The 17894-nt window shown below is 38.0% G+C and overlaps 1 protein-coding gene across 3 annotated transcripts in view; it reads left to right on the top strand.

Annotated features, from left to right (window-relative positions):
- GLI3 (GLI family zinc finger 3) overlaps nt 1–17894 on the top strand; it is a 298462-nt gene that overhangs the window by 224744 nt on the left and 55824 nt on the right. For all 3 annotated transcript variants that reach the window (XM_053926574.1, XM_053926573.2, XM_053926575.2), the window contains 3 exons: nt 9248–9461; nt 11312–11425; nt 12919–13059. In XM_053926574.1, the coding sequence (XP_053782549.1) occupies nt 9248–9461; nt 11312–11425; nt 12919–13059 (469 nt within the window). The remainder of the gene's footprint in view (nt 1–9247; nt 9462–11311; nt 11426–12918; nt 13060–17894) is intronic.

The following is a 17894-nucleotide window of genomic DNA, read 5'->3' as shown; positions in this document are numbered from 1 at the left end:
GGTAAAAGACCTGTACTCAGAAAACTACACAACACTGAAGGAAGAAATTAAGGAAGACACAAACAAATGGAAGCATGTATCATGCTCATGGATTGGAAGAATTAATATCATCAATATGGTCATACTACTCAAAGCTATTTATACATTCAATGCAGTCCGTATTAGAGTACCCATGACATATTTCACAGATAGAGAACAAATATTTCAGAAATTCGTATGGAACCATAAATGACCCCATATAGCTGCAGCAATTTTAAAAAAGAAGAACAAAGTAGGAGGGATCACAATTCCTGAGCTCCAACTGTATTACAAGGCCAATGTAATCAAAACAGCCTGGTACTGGCATAAAAACTGGCATGTAGACCAGTGGAACAGAACAGAGTCCAGAAGTAAACCCAAATCTTTACAGTCAATTAATATTTGACAAAGGAGGTGGGAGTATAAAATGGAGCAAAAAGAGCCTCTTCAACAAATGTTGTTGGGAGATCTGGACAGCTACGTGTAAAAAAATGGAACTGGATCATCAGTTTATGCCATACAGAAAAATAAATTCAATATTGATAAAAGACTTAAATGTAAGTCATAACACCTTAAAAGTGGTAGAGGAAAACATTGGCAGGCAAATCTCAGACATTCCATGCAGCAACATCTTCACAGCCATGTCCCCTTATGCAAGGGTCATAAAGGAAATAATAAAAAAATGGGACCTCATCAAAATAAAAAGCTTCTGCATGGCTAAAGAAAACAGCACTAAAATACAAAGAGAACCAACAGTAAGGGAACACATATTTGCCAATGATACCTCAGACAAGGGCCTGATGTCCAAAATATATAAAGAACTCACATGATTCCACTCCAGGAAGACAAACAACCCAATTAAAAAATGGGCAAAGGAGTTGAACAGACGCTTCTCCAAGGAAGACATACAGAGGGCCCAGAGACATATGAAAAGATGCTCAGCACCACTAGCCATCAGAGAGATGCAAATTAAAACCACAATGAGGTACCATCTCACACCAGCCAGAGTGGCCAACATAAACAAATCAACAAACAGATGCTGGAGAGGATGAGGAGAAAAGGGAACTCTAGTGCACTGTTGGTGGGAATGCAGACTGGTGAGGCTACTGTGGAAAACAGTACGGAATTTCCTCAGAAAACTAAAAATGGAACTGCCCTTTGACCCAGAAATTCAGCTACTGGTATTATACCCCAAGAACCCTGAAACACCAATCCAAAAGAACCTATGCACCCCAATGTTCATAGCAGCACAATTCACAATAGCCAAGTACTGGAAGCAACCTAAGTGCCCATCAGCAAATGAGTGGAACAAAAAAGTATGGTACATTTACACAATGGAATTCTACGCAGAAGAGAGGAAGAAGGAGCTTATACCCTTTGCAACAGCATGATGGAACTGGAGAGCATTATGTTAAGTGAAATAAGCCAGGCGGTGAGGGACAAATAGCATATGATCTCACCTTTAACTGGAACATAATCAGCAAAAGAAAATAGGAAACAAAATATAACCAGAGACATTGAAATTAAGAACAATCTAACAATAGCCAGGGTGCAATGGGGAGGGGACATCGGGGAGCGGGGTTTACAGCAAGTAGTGTCAAGGACACAGGGACAAAATCAAGGGGTAGGGTGTAGGTGGGGGAGGGTGGTGTGTTTGGCTGTAGTGGGGTCGAGGGATGTGGAGAAAAGGCAGACAACTCTAATTCAATAATAATAAAAATTAAAAAAAAACACATTATGGGACTGTTTAATATGGTAATTTAATTGGGTTTTATCCGTTTGACTTCAATCTAAAGGACTTTGAAATGCCTATGTGCAAGGAAGGGGGTTGAATAAAATTTTAATTATTTTCTACAATATGAACTTTTAAGTGTGCCATTATATATATCATTCCAGGAATTAAATATGAGTTTTATTTACACTTTGATGACAAGGGTTTGTGTACAAATGTGGACTCACAACATTTTCCCTTTTGTTTGGAAAAAATAATGTTTCTTATACGAGTCAAACATGTTTATAGATTTGAAAGTTTTATGTATTGATATTAATATATAAATTTCCAGATACAAATAATTGTTTTACTCCTTGCAAATTGAAATAGGATATATAGAAAGTACTCATGTTACATTTTGCTTACATTATCTGTAGCTTGTAAAATGACATCTACAGGTGAAAAATTAAATTAAGTACTGGCTATTTTCTAGAATACTCTGAGTGGGAGAAATAAGAATAAAAATGTCTGTAGAACTCAATTTTTTCATGTTCTCTGGGGAAGTCCAAGTCTGAAGTATGTGACAAAGTGGTGAAAAGAAAGAGAAGAATGTCAAAAGATCAACATCAATTATCAGTGGGTATTTATTAAACAATTATCAGTGTCTTCAGAATTTATTTGCTGTTCAGCGGGTGACTTGGACTTTAGCATTTAGTGATGGGCCCTAGAATGGTTTCATAGGATTGTGTGAGTAAAAGAAGGATAGCAACGAATTTAGAAACAGAAAACCATAACTGCCAGAAAATCAAACTACATGGAAGTCTGACAGAGAAGGTGTAAGAAACATTCATCAACACTGGTAGGAGGGACAGAGATGTGCAGCCCAGGGTAGTGAGGATGCGAGGCAGGGTGGTGGAGCGGGAGAGCGGGGCTGCAGCTGTTTGACTGGGCAGTCCCACAATGAGCTTGGTTAAGCTGGGAGGAACAACTGTAGAGTTGGACAGAGCAAGCAACCCAGCTTTCCAGCGCAGGAAACTAAAGCCTTAAAACGTCTTGCTGTAAAAATCTGTGGTGGTTTCAGTGGTGGGAGAAACTCCCAGTCTCACAAAAGAGTTCATTGGAGAGGCCCATGGGATCCTAAAATATAGACAAGCCTACCCACCTGGGAATCAGCACCTGAAGGAGCGCAGTCCACTTGTGAGAAATGAGGGAAGTGACAGAAAGTGGGGTGAGAACCAAGCAAGCAGCATTATTCCTTCTCTGATTTGTTCCCCACATGCAGCACTATAACACAGACAAGTGGGTTGCCCCGCCCTGACGAATACCTAAGGCTCCACCCCTTACAATGTAACATGTTCATCAAAACAAAGAAACATGGCCCAAGTGAAAGAACAAGTCTAAACTTGAGAAAAAAGAACTAAGCAAGGAGGAGATAGCCAGGCTATCAGATGCAGAGTTCAAAACACTGGTAATCAGGATGCTCACAGAAATTATTGAGTGCGGTCACAATATGAAGGAAGAAATGAAGGCTAATCAAAGTGAAATAAAAGAAAATATGCAGGTAACCAACAATGAAGGGAAGGAAAGTGGGACTCAAATCAATGATTTGGAACAAAAAGAAGATATATACATCCAATTGGAACAGAATGAAGAAAAATGAATTCAAAAAAAATGAGAGGCTGAGGAACCCCTGGGACAACTTTAAATGTTCCAACATCTGAGTCATAGGTGTGCCAGAAGGAGAACAGGAGGAAGAAATGGAAAACTTATTTCAGGAAATAATGAAGGAAAACTTCTCTAATCTGGCGAAGGAAGTAGACATACAAGTCCATTATGCTCAGAAAGTCCTAAAGAAGTTGGGTCCAAGAAGAAACACACCAAGACAGATCACAGTTAAGTAACCCAAGATGAGATAGGGAGAGAATCTTAAAAGCAGCAAGAGAAAAGGAGTTACCTACAAAGGAGTTCCTGTAAGACTGTCGGCTGATTTCTCAAAAGAAACCTTGCAGGCAAGAAGGGGCTGGAAGGAAGTATTCAAAGTCATGAAAGGCAAGGACCTACATCCAAGATTACTCTATGGAGCAAAGCTATCATTTTGCATGGAAAGGCAGATAAATTGCTTCCCAGATATAATAAAGTTAAAGGAGTTCATCATCACCAGGCTTCATTATATGAAATGTTAAAGGGACTTATTTAAGAAAAAAGAAGATCAAAAACTATGAACGGTAAAATGACAACAAACTCAAAACTACCAACAACTGAACCTACAAAACAAACAAAAACTAAGCAAAACGACTAGAATGGGAACAGAATCACAGAAGTGGAGATCACATGGAGGGTTATCAGTGGGGAGGAGGAGAGGAGGAATGGGGGAAAAGTTATAGGGAATAAGAAGCATAATTGGTAGGCACAAAATAGACATAGGGAGGTTAAGAATGGTATAGGAAATAAGAAAAGCCAAAGAACTTTTATGTACAACCCATGGACATAGACTGGGCTGGGGGTGGGGGGGGTAATGCTGGGAGGGTGCAGGACAGAGGAGGATAGAGGAGAACAAAATTTGGGACATCTGCAATAGTGTAATCAATAACATATACTTAAAAAAGACCAGGAGAATAAAACACAGTCCTTATTTTTACTAAAGAAACAAACACAAAAACACCATCAAAACTTTCTTAAAGATTCAGACTTTGGGAATTTGAATTTTAAATCTTTGGAAATAGAAGAATTGGTTCCCACTCAGACAACAGTGTTTTGATCATTTTTAACTTAGCTCTGAGCTGAATTTAAAGGTGGAAGTGACTGTGAGTAATTATCTTTACTTAGATGTGCTCAGAACTCTGTCCCTGTGTCACTGCAGACAGTGGAATGCCCCTTTAAGGTATTTTATCAAACAAAAATCAGTAACCATAAATCTATCCTGATGGATACAAGTGATTTTTGGTGTGAGGATACCACCAGGACAAATTATAGCTAGAGATATAAAATTCACATTTTTTTTCCTTTTCAGTCTTTAGTAAAATAAAGGGTAAAATAATGTTTGAATTAATTCATTCAGGCTTTATAAATGTTGTCCTGGAAGAGTGTTTTTGAAAAATATTTCACAAAGAACACTAGTCTTTAGAAGCTCCTCCAGATACTGCTGCACACTGTCTGGAGTAGGACACTGGGAACATATATTTGCATATTGGCATAATTACTATTAACTCCACACTCTGGACTGTTGACTCAGACTTTTCCTCAGACTTTTATGATTTTGCTACCTCTTTTTCTTTTTCTCCGTAAAACTTACTTTTGGATTGTTATCTCAGGAGGCCTGTGACCATGTTAGCTCATTGCTTAGGAAGACCTGGGCCACCTGATACTTACTTTCTAGAGATCTTACTAACTAAATATAGATTAACAGTTTTAAATCACATTGTTATAAACACTGGTATTTTTTTTAAATATCCTATTTTTCATGTAGTCATGTAGAAAAGAAGAGAAAGCTATAAAAATACTTTTCAATTGTACTTAAAGAATGTTGAGTGAAGAGAATTTAGAAATCAGAATAGAAAATTAACCTCTTATTTAAGTGATCCATAAGAAAAAATACAGTGAGCAGAAATGTAAAGGCTTGGGGTAATAATAAAGTTCAGGTAGACCAAGCTTTAGATTAGACTCGATCCTTTTTTAGAGGCGACAGGAGAGATTTGTAAAAATTTTCAACAGTATCGATACTTTTTATTTCTAGGAAATTATGGAATAAATACATGAACCATTTAGGAAGATTTTTTAAGGCTTCTAAAGGTACAACTTACTTTTTAAAAATTCTGACCTCTGTAATCAGCACAATCTTTTGTCAGCTGCTGAAGTTTATAGAAAGATGTGAATGTAGACACTAGTTTTGTTTGTGTAATACTGTTTTACAGACATATCAAATTGTAGTTTACAGAGGAAAACAAGTTTTTCTTTAAAACTATTCTGAGTGTGGTTGACAATAATGGCTTCCAAAAATGTCTATGTCCTAATCCGTGGAACCCATGAACATGTTGCCTTATGTGGCAAAAGAAATTTTGTGGCTTTGATTAAGTTAGGGATTTTGAGATGAAGAGGTTATCCTGGATTATTCAGGTGGCCCTAATGAAACCACTAGGGTCCTTATAATAGTGAGGTGGGAGATGGGAGGTGAGAGTGAAAGGAGAAGGGGGCCAGGAGCCTAGGATGTCAGCAGCCTGTAGAAGCTGAAAGAGGCATGGTGCCTAGAGACTCCAGAGAAACACAGCCTTGTACACCTGTTTGAGACTGACCACCAGAGCTATGAGATAATGAGCATGTGTTGTTTTAAGCCACTAAGTTGAGGTAATTTGTTTCAGCAGCAATGAGATATTAATACATTGTGGAAGTGACTCAGTAACTCATTGTCTCAAAATTGGGTGCTTGCCACATGCCAGGCAGTGTTCCAGGCACGAGGCGTCAGGAGGGAGTAGGACAGACCAGGGCCCAGTTCACCTAGACCATACAACAGTCTAGACGGTGAGAGAGAATATTAGTTCAGACAGTCCCATGTGCTGTGGTGAGAATAAAATTGTAAAACAATAGAAAATGATTGGGCAAGGTGCTGCAAAGGGGCTCATTTTGATGGGGGTGAGGACATCAGTCTCAGCTGGCTTCTCTTTATGAGGAGGTGACATTTAAGCTATGACCTCAGTAATAAAAAGGAAGCAGCCATGCTGGGTTTTGGGAGGACACAGCAAGTACTGGTGTGCAAAGACTCACAAGGCAGAGCTTCTGATGACAGCTCACCACCAGTTAGGGTCACAGAGCAGGAGGTGCTGGCTCAGATCCCCTGGCACCCCACTGGCAAGAGGTCCTATTGAGGTTCTTTTCATGCACCTGAGATGGGGGACATCCTTAGGCAGTGCCCAGTCATTGCCCATCCTCTGCTCTTTCCTTATAAAACTTGGTCAAGAACTTCATAGGTTGCTCAGAGAGCAAGAGGAGACTTGGTTGTCAAATCCATGCACCAATGCTGTGACAAAGTCAAGAATGTCTCTTCTCTCATCACATTCTAAATAGTCTTCGTAATCTGAAGCACCTTTAGGAGCCAGCAGCAGCACCAGCGCTTCTTGGTTGAGCCCAGGCCTCCATATGTGCCTTACAGAGGAGAGAGTTACTGTTGCTGGCTTCTTATAAAGAAGCAGTGACAGCTGAAAATCACTTGTTCCTTCTGTATGTTCTCTATCCTTTGGAATTAGACCACATGGGTTTTGGAGAATGTTTATTCCTGTTGCCTGGTTTTACCGGCCAAAAAGCAGCCCAGAAAGGGGATGTTACTCAAATGTGCTATAAGATTTTCCAGCCCCTTTCGGTGTTTTCTGGAGTCGGAAAGAATGCACCTCAGAATGGGACTGCAGTAGGAATGCTGGGCCTGGCTTTTGTCTTCTCTCTTATCTTACATCATTTTAAAAGTAAAATTGTACTTACCCTGTCCAGCTACTAATGTTTTCAAATTAGTAATATATGAAATTGAGGGCATTTTCTGTTTTGTGAAATGTGTTTTTAAATGGTCTTGATTCTTAATTAGGTCCTGATTTTTTGAGCCCCCAAATATTCTGCCTTCTAGAGTTAGAATGTAAGTGACCACAGGGGTCCCCCTCCCAAGCCCGGATCATGTGGGGTCAGGGAACTCTGGAGAGGTTTATGGAGGTTCCTGCAAAGTCTGTGTCACATTGTAAATGTATGTGTAGAGGTATCTTTTGTTTTTTGTTTTCTTAATGAATAGAGTAAGGTAGTTATACTTAGTAATACCCATTCACCAAAAGCAAAAGGGGAGGATGTTAAATCATTGTGTTTTTTGATGAATGGCTTGTACACTGAAAAATAAATTGGACAAACTGGCATAGAGCTCAGTGAACATGAAATCAGCTATTAGAAGAAAGCTGTGAACAAATTCTGAGGCAGATATGCATCTTTTGATTAACGCCCTATCAATCATCCACACAGCTACCTTCGCTAAGTCTCGCTGTAATCATTCATGGTTGCTTTTGGAAACACTAGCAGAAACTACAGTGCTGCGGAAACAGAATATTATACTGATTTCTCCCTAACTTTGAACAATGACTGTTTTCACCATGTCTCTGCTTTCCTTTAAGGAAATACAATATGGAATGAAAGGAGAGTTACTCCCAAGCCTAGTGAAATTCTCCTAGGGTATTCTTAATGATAATCAGTTTTAAATGGGCAAACTATTGTAATGTGAGGTTCTCTGTAGAAATAATAGTAATGTAATCCCATTTAAGTTGCCTTTTATGTATTGTAGTCAAATAGGCAAAATGTGGAGTCACATTAATGAACAGACTATATATTCAGAATTATTACTTAAAGTTGTTGAAATGGTATGAATTTTGTTACTGTAATTATTATATTTTCAGTTAATATGCTTAACAGCAATAGTAATTAACCCACCAGATTGTAAATTTGCATGAATTCTATCTTTGACATTAGAAAAAGTCCTGATTCTTTCTGTGTATTACACATCAGGATGAAGGAAAAAAATATATATGTATATGTATGTAATATGTATGTATGTATATATATATTCTTTAAGAAAATTTTTCATGAATGCATTTATAGTTTTCATGCATTTTTAAGCATTGGCAGATTCCTCAAGGGCACTTCATTCTTTTAAGAGGATTTGATTCCTAAACCCTGCTGGCACAAAGGATAATTTGGCACTGCCTACTAGTTGAGATATCTTTAGTGATAATGCAGTTTCTGAACTTACTGTAGCCTGGGAAATCCTTTGGCATAATGAAGTAGTGGTAGTAATTAGCATGTATAATGGTCGTTAATAGACATTTAGGGCTGTTTAACTGGAAGAGGAACCTGTACTCTCCTATTGAAATATTCCTCCATCAAAGTCCATTGATCACCGATTTCACCCAGGAGAGGTTAATCCATCAGCTTCTGTAACCAGACGGTACTGATGGAAATTCTTTAGGTGGCATTCTGGATGAACCAGGCTTTCCATCTTTACAAACAAATGAGTGATATGACAAGCATGGTGTTCAAAACACATTTAACCAATTGATTTTCTTTCCTCTTGTAATAAGATCTGGAGACATATGAAAGTGCACAGTGTAAGCCAAGATTAAAGGAATTGCTCCATGCACAGGAACATATGGGATTGAGAGCCAATAGAAGTACTATAAAGCTTGTAGTCACCCATTTTCTTTTTTTTTTCTTGTATAAAGTTTGTTGTTGCAATAAATAGTTGTTACTGAGCCAATGCATTTTGTTTCATTTTGCTGAATCTTATTTTAGGTCTACATATGTGTTCGCATGCATTTCTTGTCATCTTTCTCTTGGAAGTTCTCAGGATATTTGTCAATCATTGTTTTTACCTTTTAATTTAAACAGACCTGATATGAATTAGGCTGGAAAAACTAGGTATAAAGGTACAAACATGGGGAGCCGCACTACTCTCTTTTTTTCCATGTAAATGATGGTTTCTTGCTCTTTATTTTCCCTATGCAGCCCTGCCTTGAGTTTCACCTACCCCTCGGCACCTGTGTCTCTCCATGTGCATCAACAAATCTTAAGCAGACAGCAGAGCTTAGGCTCGGCCTTTGGACACAGCCCTCCACTCATCCATCCTGCCCCAACATTTCCAACACAGAGGCCTATTCCGGGGATCCCTACAGTTCTGAACCCTGTCCAGGTCAGCTCTGGCCCTTCTGAGTCCTCACAGGTGAGAGAGACAGCTCGATGAGCTGGTCTTCGTAGGCACAGTGCCCTGGCATTCTCTGGACTTTCTTTTCCTTTTTTTTTTTTTTTTTGTTTCATCCAAATGTTATTTATTGAACATTTACTTTGTAAAATTTTGCAATAATACAAATAAAATAAAAAAGACAAATGTACTTTCCAAGAATCATTGGTAATAAAGAAACTATTTCTTAGAGGTAGGACTATCTATCCTTTGGCAAAATCGGGATGGGGTGGGATAACTTTCAATACCCTTTGTTTGCTGCTTTTTTTCCCCTACATATTTCTCTTCTTTCAGTTCCCTCCTTTTCAGCTCTCTTCTGCTTTCCTAGACCTTTTGTGTCCTAGAGGAATGTGAGAGGAAAGACTGATTCACCCTATGGCAATGTTACTTGGTTCTGACTCATGAATATGGTGAAGGGGGGTCAGGGTTGGAAGAGTGCTCCCAGAGAATTCTGAGTGGCATCTGGGCTTTCATGGCTTTAATGCAGGCATGGTTAAGAACCAAATGATCTTCCAACTTTCCCCCTCACATAATTTTGAAAAAATTGTTTCACTTTGCACATGTTTAAATTGATATCAGATATGTTTTAACAAGTTTCAGCAGCTTCAAATCATGTGATTTTCTACATATTACAAATCTTGATTATTTTAAAATAAATTTTTACATGAGTCTAATGGATTAAAGATTGTAGGATTTGTTACGTACCTTACCATTATCCATTTGCAGTTAGAAATTTTATATTATTCTTTTTCTTCCTTGAACTCCTATATCTATTCTATTTCTCTCACAAATTTTTTTTTACCTGCCTCCCCCCAGGAATCACCACACTGTTGTCTATGTCCATGAGTCCTTCCTTTTTGCTCAATGCCTCCCCCTGCCCACTAGCTGTCATCATGCTCTCCATCTATGAGTCTGTCCCCATTTTCCTTATCTCAGGACTTTCATACTGTGTGCAGTCTGTCTTCTGAAACCAAGGCTGTCATCTTCAGTTTTGATAAATATGCTATCTATGTGCTCCTCAATAAACAACAGTTTCTTCCACTAAAGTTATTTTATCCTTGGAAGAAAAGTGGGCTGCTTGAAAAGACTTCATTCTGACCCAAGTGCTGTCTATACATCTATTCAATAGAAATGCATGCACGAATGTGTTGCTCTCATTTGGTCACAGGCCACTGGTGCTTAGGATTGTGTGATACTTCAGAGTAAGAATAAAACTATTCTTATCTCCATGCTAATTATGCTCAGAGAAGAATCTGGATGCTCTAATTAAAGAATTTTGTAAACAGTTCATGTTGGTTTCCTACCTACCTCACAATTTTGTTCTTTGTTAAAAACTTCTTTAAAAGATTTTATTTATTTTTAGAGAGAGGGAAAGGGAAGGAGAGAGGGAGAGAAAGAAACATTAATGTGTGGCTGCCTCTAGTGCACCCCTTATTGGGGACCTGACTTGGCCCACATCCCAGGCATGTGCCCTGACTGGGAGTCAAACTGGCAGTCCTTTGGTTTGAAGGCCAGTGCTCAATCCATTGAGCTATACCAGCCAGGGCCCAATTTTGTTCTTTTAAATACACTGTTGGAACTTGTTAAAGACCCCCTGACTCCCAGCTCTGTTCTACTAGCTTTTAAAGACAAAAGGAGTTTATACTTACGAGGTAAAAACAAGGAGCTGCTTCATGTATGTATTTCCTGTTACCATGGTATTGGAGTGTTATCACACTCATTGCTCTAGTGCCAAACAAGCCTGCTTCTCTCAAGTTGCATGATGTAGCAATGGTCCTGCTCACTGATCAAAACCTAAGTTTTGTCTCTGTTTCTGCAACTGTGACTGACAGAACAAGCCCACAAGTGAGTCTGCAGTGAGCAGTACTGGTGACCTGATGCACAACAAACGATCTAAGATCAAACCTGATGAGGACCTCCCCAGCCCGGGACTACGGGGTCAGCAGGTGAGGCACCTGGGCTCTGCACATGACAGAAGTCCAGTTACAGAACTTGACTCAATTTGTTTCTCTAACTCAGAAGTAAACACAAAAATGCAGGAAGGTGTGTGGGATATAAACTGTGGTTCATAGAGTAAGGGGTTAGATTTATTTGTTACTGACTATTGATGTGACCAGGCTTCAGTCCTTAGCCTAAATCATGGGCCTGAATTGTGAGCTCCTGGCCCTAAACCTGAGCTGGGCAGAGCTAGTGATGTTCCCTATATTAATGTTTTTTTTTATTCTTATTTTGCCACTTCTTACTTTCCAGGAGAGCCTGGAGAACAGGGAGGGATCAAGGCACAACTAACCTATTCTAAGGCACTTATGTTCCAGCCCTTTACCTAAAGTCCTGAAAGGACAAGTTTAAAAATTCCACTTAGATCATTTGAGCCTCAGTTTAAAGATGTGTATATTATCATAATATCATCTCCTAGGGTCCCTGTGCCTGACACAGGAAAGAGGTCAATGAATATTAATTCCCAGAAATAGAGGTTGGACAAGAGTTTGGACATTCACAGAATCTGGATCTTGCTTGGCCAGGCTGCTTCAGCCCACACCTCAGGCAGTTTTAGCCCAAATGTCCATTTTTTGTGAAAATGTTGAAGATGGAATGAATGGATGTTATGAGTTCTGAAATTCATCCTTCCTCCTATATTTTGCTAGTCAACAACCTTGCTGGCTATACCTAAATGCTTGTATACAGTTTTTGTCATCTAGCCTCAGATTAGAACTCAAATCTATACATCTAATTGTCTCCCAGAATTCTAGAAATTCATTGTATCTAAATTGCTACAAAGTTTCTTGAGAAGACTAGGAAAGACTATAGTCACCACCCTCTGTCCTAGACACCACCCTCTCCAAGCTTTAGATGCCATTGTTCTTGGGCAAAGAGTTTATCATTGGACATCAGGAGTTGAACCAAAAAGACATTTCCCTATAAAGTCCACAAGGTGCTTCTTACAGACTCCAACAACAAGGAAAACAGAATTAGAATTACTAGTAATTATTTCCTTGGATTCCAAAATATGAGAATAAATACATTAGTATTCTGAAAGAATCTAACCAAAAGAGAAAGACCAGTTTTGGGGGTAAAGACAACATGACCTAGTTTAATTGCTTCTCTTATGGGATAACATTTTAGATTAATTTGGATTTTTTTTCCCCTTTATGTTCAAGGACAGAGCTTGGCCTCAACTTCTTATCATCATTATGGTTTGGACTGCTGTCTTAAATCATGTTAGTAATCTCTGAAGATGTGTGTGATATATATGAAAAAATGCACACAAATGATTCCATATGTTTGACTTCTTCCATTCACAAAACCCATTTGATAGATCTGGGCTCTATTATTTTCATGGAAAAATTGCATCAAGAGAAAAACATCTCTTCTTATCTTTCCTTCTATTATGTCTGGTTTTTTTCTCCTCTCTTCCCTCCCCTTACCCCCTGCCTATCAGGAACAGCCAGAAGTAACCACCTTGGTGAAGGAAGAAGGGGACAAAGATGAAAGCAAGCAGGAGCCTGAAGTCATCTATGAGACAAACTGCCACTGGGAAGGTTGCACGCGGGAGTTTGACACCCAGGAGCAGCTGGTGCATGTAAGTGAAAGGGACTCTGGAACTGGGCTTTACAACTATGTGACCTTTCTGGGGGATCGGCCTCCCTTACCCTGTGCTGAGTCAAGTTTTGTAGCTCGCAGCGTTACAAAATGGAGAGGCCTTTATGACTTTCTGAGAATAAAGAGACCTTTGAGCCATGGTGCTGACCTGTTCAGTCAGCTAAAGCTTAGTGTAAAATTCAATAAAGTCTTCAGTGGAGAGTGTAATGACTCTGATCCTGAAGTCAGAGAAGCCACTATTTTAAGTTAGTGGCTTTGATGGTTATTGAGTGATAATAGTAAGCTGGACATGAATTATTATTAACCTTTTAACCAAGTTTGAGTCTCCTTTCCAAGAGTAACAGCAGAAACAATTGTCATGGGATTCCTTTTTTTTTTTTTTTTTTGTCTACCTTCCTCTCTAAAAGTTTCAGGAATCTCCCTTTGTTTTATGCAGCAATTAGTACTCTGTGAGATAGGTGGATACTATCATCTTGGGACAAGCATTAGCACAATTTCTTGACTTGAGGCCAAATCTTGCAGGGCTAACAAATTATGGAAAAAACAATATGTATTGTTAAATGTGTTTAATGATGTCCATTTTTCAAAACTGCAGTGTGGTCAGATTGAGAACCACACCTTCTTTGTCATACCAGGTTCTGAAGTCTTTCCCCTTACTCCCATGTGTATTGTTTCATATAATGCAGCACTCCCCACCCCATGTACTCATACCTGATTAGCCCTGTGCCCTTTGCCTGCATTTCATTTTATTTGGCATTTTCTCTCAGGCCAATAAAGCCTCACTGGAAAATGGGACCACAGGCAACTAAGATGGAAGGGCATTTAGATGATGAAGAAAAAGAAAGAGGTAGCCCACCCACTCCAGTACGGAAGGACAGGCATTAAGGATGATTTGCTAAGTGTGACAGTTTCATAAGCTTTTAATATAATGGTAATTCTGAAAGAGCAGCTTTTATTGTGACTCTCTATCCCCCATATGCACACTCATTCTCTTTTCTTTTCTAGTAACTTTTATTTTTAGATGATCCATATTTCATGATAATTCTTCTCCATTTAAACACTAAAACTATAAAATTCCTCACACATCCCACATGTTTTATAAGCTGCATGAGCCTTTGAAGTGAGTCTTCTGAAACTTGGCTCATCCTGTGTAATACGTTTCACACATTGCAGTCACATTATACTGTTAAATACATGATTTGCTGGGTTTGAGATTTGGTATATTCAGAATGTTTTGAGGATTTAACATGACCTAAGCAGGGTATTCCCCCCTCTGTTTCTTTTTTAATTGTGTCTCCTTGTAATGGTATAGAAAGAATTATAGATTTCTCAGCACAGCAATAAATTAGAAAATCAGATGGTTTAAATTAAGGTATATTTTCAGGTTTTTCCATTAACTTAATTTATTTTTTTTCTCTTTAATTTGCTGTTATTTTTAAGCCAAGCTTAATTTAATGGCCCTTTTGTTCTTGCTGTTTTAATGGAAACCACAGACATTGTCATACTAAAGTGGAAAAAAAGTTTTGAAATTTTATTTTAATGTAGAGAAATACTCCCAAAGAGTGGAGAATGCCAAAAATACCCTGAGTGATATAATGAGTACACAACATAAATGAGAAAATTGTTTGTGTAACAACTGCCATCATAACTGAGACATTGGCAGTGCTTGTTAAAATGTCTTTCTGAGAAATGATGCAGCTTCATTGTATCTTTCCGTGGATAAGTTGTTGTAGTTCCCAAGGAGTGCTATGATTATGGTTCAGCCATTTTCAAATGAGGGATGAAATAGGAGCTTACATATCAGTAGGAGGTCTACATTTAAAGGGAATTGTGCTGTTCATTAGAGGCCAGATTTGAGGTAACATTTTTGGGTTGTGGTAATAAATTAACCTTTTTGCTGCCTACTGAACGTGAAAGCCTTTAAAAAACAGTGAATAGTGCAGTTTTTTGTATTTAATCTCAGTGTTGAAAGGTTATAGGCAGTGATGTTGTTTTAGTAGAGAGATTTGAGTAGTTTTAAGATAAGGTTGCTTAAATTGTCAATGTTTTGATAGTTTTATCTGTTACCTGTTTTATTGTAAGAATATGAATGACTACAGTAGATCTTTTAAAATTTCAAATAACTGGAAGAAGTTCATGTCAGAATTAGAAGGAAAGATAATATATTACTTGTAGGACATTAATTTTACTCTGAGGTAAATTATATTAGTAAATAAACTTAGTTAAGTGAATTAAATTGTAACTTACAACAAAAATATACTAGTTTGTATCATTTATTAGCTATATTTTTATTTGTTATCTGAAGTGTGTGTGGAAATTCCAAATTTGTACGTTTAAACAGATTTTACTTTGCATGACGTACAAGTACCTTCATAATCGTGTGTATCTGGTAGCATTTGCAGTGGCCTTATGTAGAATAGGTACTTTATTTGTTGTTGATTGAATGAATAGGTACGTACTTCAATCTACCTAATTTTTTGGTGGTGGATGGAAATGACACTACTTGCAAAAACTACTACTTTTAGGGACAGAAGGAAGCATTAACTGCTTTTGTTCTTATGACTTTCCTTGGAGAGAGGACATTTTGTGAATTAGTTGAATTTTCATGGTACATACAACCAAGATGCAAGGTGTTAAACCATTCTGATGCTGTGCCTTATTTATAGCCATGACCCATTCTTTTCCCCCCTCTTACAGTTAATAGAAAGATTCATGATTCTTCATGGTTGTCTATCTAGTGTCTGACAGTCCCGACTGCCTGCTAAAGCAAGTCACTATCTATAATTGATATCCTTCTGTGGAATAGGGTGCTGGCTGCAATTGAAGGGCTTTGCTGAAAGCTCTTAAATCCTGACAAGTTCTCCCCTTGTTCTGGTTCAGTCGCTGAGCTGCACGGTTGGAATTCCAGAGTCATTTGAACTTGGTGCAAAAGAGAGACATGTGTTTCACATTAGCAAATCACAAAGTTGAAGAGGAGAATTAAGGAATTGGCTTACTCTGCCCACCAGGTAGTCTCATTTCCAGTGTAATGTACTTCATGTTCTCTTGAAAAGATTACCTTGTCCCATTACTGTCCAGACACATGTGCTAAATATTGCCTTGCCCTTCTCTTCTTCTTTATTTTGAGGCCCTTTCCTTCTCCAACTGTGTGTTTATTTTCGGTTTTCTGTGGGGTATTTATCTCTGGATGTTTAATTTCTCTTCCCAGCAAGATAATTATAATTGGGCCTAGTTACTCTCAAGCTAGTATTAATCTGTCATAAATTTACTTCTATGCCCAGAAGCTAAGAAGATAGATGTATATTTTTGTTAACAAAGTTTTTGTTGTACTTTGTCCCTTTTTTGGTGTTGGTTAAAATAGAAGGTAGTAAGAGTGTAAGGATACATAGAATAAAAGTTAATTAATTTAAAGTAACTTTGATTAAGACTGCATTAATTATTGATTTGTCAAGATGCAGACAATTTCTCTTCCCTTGACATCTGAAAACGCATATTCTAACATCTCAAAATAAGTTGAAAATCCATATTTTTATTCATTTCTAAATTAATTAGATTTTTTGTTGTGCACTACATACTACCAAAATCAAAATGTTAAATTTAAGTTTGTAGAATATCAATTCTCAAAGTGTTGTTTCTGTTTTTGTTTTGTTTAACTCAGGTTTTGTCATCAGGTAAAATAACTCAAATCTGTCTTCTGGCCTGGCTTCTCACACAGGTGTGAGGGCTTTTCATTCCTTCCCATGTCCCTCTTGTGTTAATGCTGTCTTAGAAGTCAGTTCTGTCTTTGGCTCTTGGATGACCATACATCTGAAATGTGCACAGCATGCAGTTACACATTAGTGTCAGGTTCTTAGAAACCAGCACACTTTGTTTCTTCATGCCACTGTGTATATACCACAGGTATCTTGAGAGGCTTTTTAAAACAGAGGAAAGGGAATAAATGTGAAGAATGTCCACCTCATTGTGGGTTTACCATTGCTAAATGGCTAATTATACTTGAAAACATGGCTGCTGGAATCCGAAAGAATAAAAATTGTATAATCACTATGCCTAATGACCACCTGTTTGCTTTATCACTGCAGTTTCTTATCCTCTATTTCAACAACAATTTAACCCTCTGTATTGGCTTAAGAAATAGCACATATAATATTCTCTCCAAAGGTCCTTAAAAGATCCAATTATTTTTAAACAAGTTTATTCACTGCCCCATCCCCAGCAAAATGACCTTGGCAAGTGCACTGTGGGGGCTGTTGTCTCATGCCAGTGGGGCTGGATGGCAGAGAATGTGAGGTGTGGATACATCAGCCCCACCTTTACTGGGGTGGCGTTTCAGTCTGTGAACTCCTTCCTCTACTTGTATCTTTTAAGCATGATGTCAAAACTCACCTTTTTGTACAGTGATTAACCACCTACTTAAATTTTAAATGCTTTAAGATAGTACAAATTTTGATCTCTAAACACATGCTGAAGTTTCCTTTATTGAAAGAATACAGTCATAATCACCTTTGTTGCCATTTGAAAACAAATTCTATGCATTGGCAGAATGAAAATGAAGGGCTTTCTTTTTAATATCATAGAGATTTAGATGTAAAGAAAGCACATGTAATCTTGAAGAATTGATGCATCCATAGAAACATGGGGAGGAGTTAGGATGTGTTGAACACATTATTTTCATATTAATACCATGATCCTAAATTTGCATTTTAAATGTTTTCCACCTAATTTTGATCCCTTTGCTAAAGTTGCATTGTATGTCCTTACCTAAGAGAAAACTGAGTTTAAGATGTGATGGCATCTTAGATACAGGTCCAAAAT

This window comes from Desmodus rotundus, chromosome 6 (genome assembly GCF_022682495.2).
Source record: "Desmodus rotundus isolate HL8 chromosome 6, HLdesRot8A.1, whole genome shotgun sequence".
Taxonomy (NCBI): domain Eukaryota; kingdom Metazoa; phylum Chordata; class Mammalia; order Chiroptera; family Phyllostomidae; genus Desmodus; species Desmodus rotundus.
This window is presented reverse-complemented; position numbering and strand designations above follow the sequence as displayed.